General features: G+C 43.7%; 1 protein-coding gene across 2 annotated transcripts in view; it reads right to left on the bottom strand.

The window, feature by feature from the left end:
* Positions 1–2098: 2098 nt before the first annotated feature.
* The window catches only part of SERPINI2 (serpin family I member 2), a 44446-nt gene continuing 36793 nt past the window's right edge, over positions 2099–9751 (bottom strand). For both annotated transcript variants that reach the window (XM_081008170.1, XM_081008171.1), the window contains exons 8-9: positions 9314–9403; positions 2099–2278 (exon numbers count right to left, since the gene is read on the bottom strand). In XM_081008170.1, coding sequence (XP_080864296.1) covers positions 2202–2278; positions 9314–9403 — 167 coding nt within the window. In that variant the 3' untranslated portion in view covers positions 2099–2201. The remainder of the gene's footprint in view (positions 2279–9313; positions 9404–9751) is intronic.

Here is a 9751-nt window from a genome sequence, read left to right as displayed (position 1 = left end):
TTAGCAGATTATCTTGGGGGGAAATGCTGATAACCACAACTTGGCTGCCTGCTCAGAAAGTTTAGATACTGCCATGCCATGCCAAAATGAAAGAGGCTGTGTAGCACAGCACAGCGTTTTAAGAAGTCAGATCCAAAGAAGAAACAGGTCATATCTGCCTGGACTTGTGATGACCTGTGCTCTCTGGAGAGCAATTTGTACACAGCTTGGGATCATGCCTGCTTCAAACTTGGCTGTGTTAACAAACGGCCAGCTATAAGGGGAAACATACAGTGGTGGCTCGGATTACATACGCTTCAGGTTACATACGCTTCAGGTTACAGACTCCGCTAACCCAGAAATAGTGCCTCAGGTTAAGAACTTTGCTTCAGGATGAGAACAGAAATCGTGCTCCGGTGGCGTGGCAGCAGCAGGAGGCCCCATTAGCTAAAGTGGTGCTTCAGGTTAAGAACAGTTTCAGGTTAAGTACGGACCTCCGGAACGAATTAAGTACTTAACCCGAGGTACCACTGTACTTTAAAAACTGGGTAGCGTCTTATGCAGAATACAGATCCTGCTGCTTCATCATGCATTAGTTGAGCATGTGTGCAGCCCTTTAAAAAAAAATCACTGAGACTAGAATAATAAAATGTGTAAATGATGCAGCAATGCAATTATCAGTCAAATCAATTAAATCTTATTTATTAGACACCGCTGTATTTCAGTGCGAGCGGAGGAAGCAACAGCTTGTCAGAGAAAGCACCAAATCACCCAGGCGCAGTTATTAGACTGAGAGAAAAGGGGGAAGGTGAGAGAGTAGCAGGCATTTGGGTAGAATCTTTTGCTCTCAGGCCCAGCGCCAACACCTGGTATGGCAGGGGAAATGCTAGGACCCACAGGCTAACAGCAACATCTCCTTTAAAAAATAAAAAATAAACTTGTTTAGGGACTGAGAAGTAGTGAGAAGCTCCTGACTGTCTGTATTACTCTACTTCTGGGATCCAGGAGCATCCTGGGGAAAGAAAGATGGCGGTTGCTGGAGGTACTTCACCTGCTGCTTCCCTTCTTAGTACAGGTGTGAGCAACACTGCTTGCCCCAAATGTAACATCTGCCAGCGTGGCAGTGGATATGCTGGAATGTCGTCTTGCCTCTGTAGTGCACTGGACAAGAGCCAACAAGCTGAGGCTTGGTCCAGATAAGACTGGGACACTATGAGTTCCGTGGTTCCCTAGACCACATGGATGTCAGGTTGCCTGCTCTTGATGGGGTTACTCTCTCTGAAGGAGCAGGTATGCAGCTTAGCGGATCCATGGCTGTCGCTTAAGGCTCAGGCCGTATTGGTGGTACAGAATGTCTTCCATCAGCGTTGGCAGGTGGCCCAACTGGACAGGGATAGCCTTCTGTTGTCTATGCTCTGCTAACCTCCAGGTAAAAAAAATCAAATCATGATGTTCATCCAAGCCCCATCACCCACCCTTTTGTAATCTTACTTTGGCAAGATAAACCATGGTATTGCTAGGCAGGCTTGAGTGTCAATTATTTTCCAGGGCTTTTTCAAACATGGTCCCAGCCCAAGAAAACTGAAGGAAAATAGACCCTGCAGTTATAAAAGGCAGCGAAAAGAAAAGTTTTGTAGCATGGATTCAAAATCCACATATACTTTGCTTTCTTGGTTTTTTAAAAAAATGCAGAAATAGTAACAGTATATTCTTTTTCAAAATCTCCTTTTTGTTTATCTCATCATCGCCAATGGATTGAAGGATTTTGTTTTTATTTCTTACCCGTTTGCTAGCAAAGGAGAGCAGCACGTAGGCTGAAGCAATAACTGTCAAGGTGCAATCAAAACGGAAAAGCTTGCCATTTGAAAATTTCCATGAGAACTTAGAAATGCATGAGAATTGTTTTTCTCTTTTTCCTTTTATGGTTTAGATCAGAAACAATACGTTCTCTTGTATATAGCTGCTTCTTGAAGTGCACATCGTTCCTTTCAAATATCCACTTTACGAATCTTCTATAATTACCTGGAGTACTTGAGAGCATCCAAAGTACATAAAATAATTTACAGAGAAGCTAGAAATGAACAGTACATGCAGAAATGGTTTATTCAACCTTGCTATATGAGGTGCAGAGAGACTATTCAGCAGGCAACAGCATTAAAAGAAACCACACTTCCATCTCCCCCTCAAAGCACATATGACCTTAGTGTGATTCTTATTACTTTTTAAAGGGAGTCTCTGTCTCTTCTCTTTTGCGACTGCGTGTCAGGATTGGCCAGCTTCCCCATAAATACAATGGACCCTAAGTGGAAGGAAGAAAAAGTTGTTCAGATGGGAACTTCCAAATAATTGCAATAATTTCATTTTCATTATGTTTATCTGGACATTTCTAACCTGACCATCAAGCACATGGGTAGACAAACTAAGGCCCGGGGGCCGGATCCGGACCAATCGCCTTCTAAATCCGGCCCATGGACAGTCCGGGAATCAGTATGTTTTTACACGAGTAGAATGTGTCCTTTTACAATCATACCTTGGGTTACAGACGCTTCAGGTTGCGTTTTTTCGGGTTACGGACCTGCCCAAATCCGGAAGTACCAGAATGGGTTACTTCCAGGTTTCGGGGGCCGCGCATGCGCAGAAGTGCTAAATCGCGCTTTGAGCATGCGCAGACGCACCGCTGCGGGTTGCGAATGTGCATCCCGTACGGATCACATTCGCACCCCGAGCATCCACTGTATTTAAAATGCATCTCTGGGTTATTTGTGAGGCATAGGAATTTGTTCATTTCCCCAAAAAAAATATAGTCAGGTCCCCCACAAGGTCTGAGGGACAGGGGACCTGCTCCCTGCTGAAAACGTTTGCTGACCTCTGTTCTAGTGCCTATGTGGGCACTACGCAAAACCACTTGTAACAAATGAAAATCACAGCATCTCACAATCAGTCATGAGTACTTATGCTGCACATTTCTCAATGGCTCCAAGCACTGCATGTTCATTGGGTTTAATCCAACTAAGTTTTCCGCAGAGTAGCTGCACTAAAATGAATGGACCTAAGTTGACCATATGTCTATTGACTTCAATGGCTCTACTCTGAGTAAGTGTAGCACTGGACACAACCCATGGTCATTTCAACAGCCCTGAATTGTTATTGGTTTGTCACAGGTGGAAGGGCTGAGACTGAGGGATAGTTGTTTGCTTGATGGTGCCTGCCTTATAATTATTATCAATATATATTTATTTACACCCCACCTCCTCCCTGATGGGATTTAAGGCGGCTTACAGATAAAAACAAGAACCGCTAAAAACAGAAAAATCAGTCATTAAAATATAATTAAACACTGATGGAATTAAAAATATATAACATATATAACATCTATTTAAAACGTACAGAATTAAAATAAAAACAGCATGGCACCAGCCCTTTGATTAAAAGCAGTCAATTCCCAAAGGCCTTTTGGAACAAGAAAGTCTTCACTTGCCAGCAGAAGGACAAGGAGGGAGCCAGTCTAGCTTCCCCAGGGAGAGAGGTCTAGATAGCTTGGACCTAAGCTGTGTTTTGGATTGTGCTCGGAAACAGACAGGTAGCTAGTGGAGCTGTTGTAGCAAGAGAGTCGTCTGCTCCCTATGACCAGTTCCGATCAACTCAGCTCTTTGAGCCAGTCCAAGTTTCTTTGCAGCTCTTTGAGCCGGTCAAAGTTTCTGAGCACTTTTCAAAGGCAGATCCATGCAGAGTGCATTACTGTAATCCATATAATATTTTTTAAATTAATTTTCAATTACCATAATCCAATAAAAGCCACATTATCACAATACCAAATTACAATACAATTAGAAGGCCAATTACTCAAATACCAAATTAAACAATTTTGAGTGACTTCCCATGTGTTGAATTTCAGGGTACACAGTTTTTATTTCTTCCTGCTTCCCTGATCTTGATTGATCCAATTACAACTATTCATTCTGATCTACTGTAATCCAAACAGGGTGAAACTAAGGTGTGTGTCACTGGCACAGAAGGAGCTTTTAAGCTCTCCACCTTGTGTGCAATTAATTTGCAGGATTTCAACCAACCGACTTTCAACCATGCAAAGTTGGAATTGCACAAGCAAGACGTGATCATGCTTTACGGTATTTTCAGCCTTCGCCCATAACACTGTGATCCTATGTGCAGTTACTTGGGAGCAATTCCTTTTAGAGTTAAACAGAACTTACTGCTGAGTAAACACGTGTGGGATTGCGGTGTAAGATAATGAAGCTATTTTCCATTTTAATCCTTCTGCAATGTTTTCTCAGTACATGTCAAAGAAATGTTTTGGCATACCTGACAAAGGTGACATCTTTTGGGAATATAGTCAACACTAGAATTTATTTATTTTTTTAAAAAATCTTATTGTGCATTGTTTTTTAAAAATGCATTTCTATCCTGCATCAGTGACTAGGCTGCAATAATGGTTTTACTCCTGATTTATTCAGGGGCTCTGCCTCTTCCTTTTCAGTTCACTTCAGCCTTAGGTTAACCCAAATAATGCAAGCAGAGTCTGAAGGAAGCTAAGGTCTTACCAGGGCCTTTTCAATACTGGCTCCGGCCTGGTGGAACGCTCTGTCTCATGAGACCAGGGCCCTGCAGGACCTGATTTCTTTCCACAGAGCCTGTAAGACAGAGTTGTTCCGCTTGGCCTTTGGCTTGGAGCCAATTTGATTCCCTCCCCCTCTTTCTTTTTCCTTTCTCCTCCTGTGATAAGGCTGCATTTTAATATTTTAATGTTTCAATATTTTAATGTTGTATTTTAATCTTGTTTTTTAAGTTGTATTCATTCAATTTGTTTTTATTATTGCTTGTTAGCCGCCCTGAGCCCGGCCTTGGCTGGGGAGGGCAGGGTATAAATAAAAATTATTATTATTATTATTACCTCTTAAGATCCCTAGAATTCTCTTAGGAGATATATGCAAGACAATTAAGGTATTAATCCTACAAACAGAATGCAGCTTTGAGTCCCTCCTGTGGCCCTTTCCCCTCATTAGATCCGGTGTCCTCTCTGCGCACAATGTGCATGTGAAAACAGTTTGCAGTATCACAAGTTGTATAAAACACACAACACTTTTCTTCTTTTTTCAGCTCGACTCCCCCCCTCCTTTCCTCTCCTGGCTGCTGCCAGTGTTCTATTTGTGGGGCAACTCAGAGCTGTCCAATTTTTTTAAAAAAAAAATACCCTGGGGAGTGTGTATCTGAAGAAGTGTGCATGCACACGAAAGCTTATACCAAGAACTAACTTAGTTGGTCTTTAAGGTGCTACAGGAAGGAATTTTTTTATTTCGACTATGGCAGACCAACACGGCTACCCATCTGTAACTGGAACCTGGGGAGTTTTGCGCAAGACAGACCTAGAAGGATTTGTATTTATTATTGGAAGCAGTTGCCAAGGGAGACTTGAGTTTGCTCCTAGCATTAAAGGACCAAGACCCCTACCCACCCATGCCTTTCATAGCAGACCGTTTTCGACTCACTTTATTTTATTTTCCATCTCTTTTTGTTGTCGTTGTTCAGATCTATGCAATTCTATTTATTGTTTTGTTTTGTTTCACAAAATGTATACACTACTTGATTGCTGTAATCCATCTCCTCAAGCTGGGCACACCCTGGCTGCAGGAATATCAGGTCTTCCCACATATGGACTCACCGATCCTTGAGCCACAGAGACTTTGCAAAGCCACTTCACTCATGCCAGATGTTTGCTGGCTCAAGCCTCAACCTGCCCCTTGGGTCTTTTAAACCTTAAAAAGACAGTCTGCTTATGGATTAAAAATCCTCAGAAGGAGCAGGGCTGGTGTCAAGGATTGCTATCCCAGATCCTTCATTGCTTGTTGATGTGCCCTCTCTCAGCATGCAAGCAGCAACAAGAGCAAATATATATATATGGAGAGGCATCTTCCAGTTGCCTCAAGCTCAGGTGTTATGGACTGAGAGCAGAGGACGAAGACAAGCAAATGGGCAGAAGAAGAAGAAGAGTTTGGATTTGATATCCCGCTTTATCACTACCAGAAGGAGTCTCAAAGCGGCTAACATTCTCCTTTCCCTTCCTCCCCCACAACAAACACTCTGTGAGGTGAGTGGGGCTGAGAGACTTCAGAGAAGTGTGACTAGCCCAAGGTCACCCAGCAGCTGCATGTGGAGGAGCGAAGACGCGAACCCAGTTCCCCAGATTACCAGACTACCGCTCTTAACCGCTACACCACACTGAAGGGACAAAGGGACACACTCAGAGGGAAGGCCCACTATGGGCATCTTGCACAAAGCCCCACCCTCTCAAAAAGACACCTGGATCCAGCACTGATGTAGGAGGTTGGAAGTGCGGTGTAGTGGTTAGAGCCTCAGACCTGGGAGACCGAATCCCTGATTGGCCAGGAAGCTCACTGGCTGACATTGGTCCTGTCACTGCTTCTTAGCCCATAAGCACCCTCACAGGGTTGTGGAGTGGATAAAATTGGGAGGGGGAGGGGCATTTACGCTACCTTGAACCCCTTAGATGAAAGGTAGGGTGTAGATAGATTCATTGGTACTTCACAGGAAAGTCACTCTCAAGCTTAAATGCTTCTTTTGCCGGTGAGGCTATCCTGCTCTCGCCACCATTTGGAGGCAACAATTTTAAATACGTTTCATTTTTACATGCGAAATTAGAGTTTAGACACCACCGTGATTCCCAAGGCTCTAATTCCGTTGCGGCAAGGTTACCAAGAGCTTTGATAAAGCCTGTCTGCCATCGCGATGACAAATTATCAGTAATTCAATACGAAAGTTGCCGTAACAAAAAAAAATACTGATTGTGTAATTGCTAAAAATAACAGTAATTTCCCTTCTTTATTGCAGTCACTATTATTTCCTGAAAATGAGCTGCCACTCATCCTAATCCTCAATTTAAAGCAGCGGGTTACTTTTAGACAGTTTGATTTCAGCAGGGAGCATAAAACAGTAATGCAAATCCCCCAAACCCTCACACCTTACTTAAGAACAGGTTGTTAAATGTTATGGAGCCAATAAAGAATGGATTTTCTCCCCTATATTTTCCTATGGATAATGTTCCCATGGCAGCTGTCTAGCTGCAGGGTCTGTTCAGAGACCCACAGCTTCTGTTGGGGGGGTGATATAGGGCAGGGGTGGGGAGCCTTTGGCCCTCCAAGTGTTGTTGGACTCCAGTTCCCATCAGCCCATGCCAATGGCAAGAGATGATGGGATTTGTAGTCCAGCAATGTAGGGGGCAGGTTGCCCATCCCCGATGTAGCAACTAACCCACGAATGGGCAGTTTTTACAAGCCCCCACCACCCGGCAAAAAACCCCACACCTGCAGCCAGCCCTTAAATGGAGTCAGATAATCTTGGTCCCAGGCTGGATGTGAAATCATGTCACATAAGACAGTAGTTTTTAGAAATTACTATTATTTATTATCATCATTAATATATCAGTGTTTGTGACAGATTTCAAAGAACGAGAGAACAAGTCTCTGCCCCAAGTGGTTTGCAATCTAAAAAACACACAGTTGGGAAAACAGGAGAGGGAAGAAAATGATGGGAGGGGTGAACAGGAGAAAAAAAAATACAATTATTTCAGTGGCATGTACTTAGGCTTAGTTACAGTGGGGTCCAGGGACAAAAATACTGATTGTGTAATTGCTTAAAATAACAGTGATTTCTCTTTTGCATTCAGCCACTGTTATTTCCTGAAAACGAGCTGCCCCATTTCCTAATCCTCAATTTAAAGCAGCAGGTAAATTTAGACAGTTTGGTTTTAGCCAAGATCATAAAATAGTAATGTGCATTTCTACAGCTTTTACAAGAAACAGTAATAGATATTGTAGCGGTTTAACAGCCTATTCCTCCTTACTTCCTGTAACTTCTATGACAGGATTGCCTGGAGTAGTTGATTCTGTGGAAAGAGCTGCCAATCTTGTTGGGCCTGTGGGAACGTTTGCAATTTAGAGGAAACTTTTTTGGGTATTGCACACATACCCAGCCACCAAGAACACACTGCAAAACTTCATCTTGAGGACAGGACGGGGCGCTGTGGGTACCAGCAAAAGCCTCCAAGGGCACATGTGCACCTACAGTTGCCAGTGCCATATTGGTGATGCTTTTGCCTTAGGGTCTGGGCAAACTCCCTTCAAAGCATGTTCTCATAAATAGAGAACACATGTTGCGGTGGGGTCTGGAAAGCCACCCCTCTGTTGCTGGGCGGGTAAGTTTGGATGACCATCCGCAGTGATTGAGCGGTTGGGTTGTTGGGCAAATTTTGGTGTTGCTGTTTAGGGGGTTGGACCAAAGGTTATAAAATGAAGTCACCCATCTCTGACTAGGCACTTTTGCTGCATGCATCGGATCACCCGCCCACCCTCCCTAATTTAGGGCTCCTGGTTGACCTTGCTATGCCTGTCATGGGGTCGCCTGCTTTTGGGGCAGGGGCCTGGTAGGAATTTTGTCCACTTGGCTGATTGGCTGGTGCCATTTGGTTTTTGCCTACTGTGTAGCAAATCGTCACAACTTGTAACGTTGCGGTTAGGCATTGGTTAAAAAATTGGTTGGTGGAGGGGCATGGATTGGCAGTGCCTGCCCCTCCAATGCTGCTGCGGAAAGGGAATTCCGTTAAAGGAATCCAGGGGCTTGCCATTCTTTCGTCCGTACCCCTGAAGGGGGCTTAGGGCCGTGGTGGGGGGGGTGAGGGTCTGGTGCCCGGCTCCATGCTCTCCCCAATATTGTTTTACCTTACTGGCTTTCGCTGGAATCCGGAAGTCAGTTCTGTCCCTAGGCGTGGGGACAGATAGTCATAACCAATGCCTAAGCAACCACTCACATTTCTGTATTTTAATAAAGTTGTGGCCAAAATTATGCCAAAAACCTTAAATAAAAATTATGTGTGAAGTGTGAATCATTTGGAGATTGGAGGACCTCAACACACAAGAACAACAGAACCCAACAGACATAATCAGGGCTCTAAATTCTGTGAGGAGTCCACGTGAGCATAATAAGAGCTATGGCCTATCTAATCCCGAGTCCTGTTCTCGCAGATGAAACCTGAAAGCAGAACCTGAACACAAGAGCACTGGACAGACTGACAGACAGACACACACACGTTGATGGGCGTACAGTGACGGGCTGCAGTCCCATTCTCCCCCCTCACACAATGGTAATCATATCAGAGGAGAAGGTCTGGAAAAAGCTAATGTCTTCACCTGCTGAGAAGTGGTTTAGGACAATGGTCTTTAACTTCCAAACCCTTACCAACCCTTTAATAAACAACAGTACATTTAATCTAATGTAACAATAAATACATTGCTTATCCATTTACCTGTCGAGTTATGTCTCAGGATAAAGAGGAATGGTCGGTTTGCCACAACCTGCTTGTGGGACAGGCTCATGATTGCTGTCAAATGCATGCCTGCAATATATTTTTTACAAAGGCAAAAACAAGCACAAGGTTCAGACAAAAGGAAGTGTTTTTCAAATGAAAAGATACAGTAACAACCTCAATTATTAGCTCTGTCATGGCTACTCAGAATTAAGTCCCTTGGAGTTCAGCTGTGCTTACTCTGTCAGTGGGTAAAGGATTGCATCCTAAAATATATACAATCCAAAAATAACAGCAGTAACGTATAGCAACACTGAAATAGTAGCCCTAAATCCCAACAAGGAACAAGGTAAAAGATAAAGGACCCTTGGGTGGTTAAGTAAAGTCAAAGGTGACTATGGGGTGCGGTGCTCATCTTGCTTTCAGGTTGAGGAGGCC

Source organism: Podarcis pityusensis (assembly GCF_964106645.2).
Source record: "Podarcis pityusensis genome assembly, chromosome: 5".
Lineage (NCBI taxonomy): Eukaryota > Metazoa > Chordata > Lepidosauria > Squamata > Lacertidae > Podarcis > Podarcis pityusensis.
This window is presented reverse-complemented; position numbering and strand designations above follow the sequence as displayed.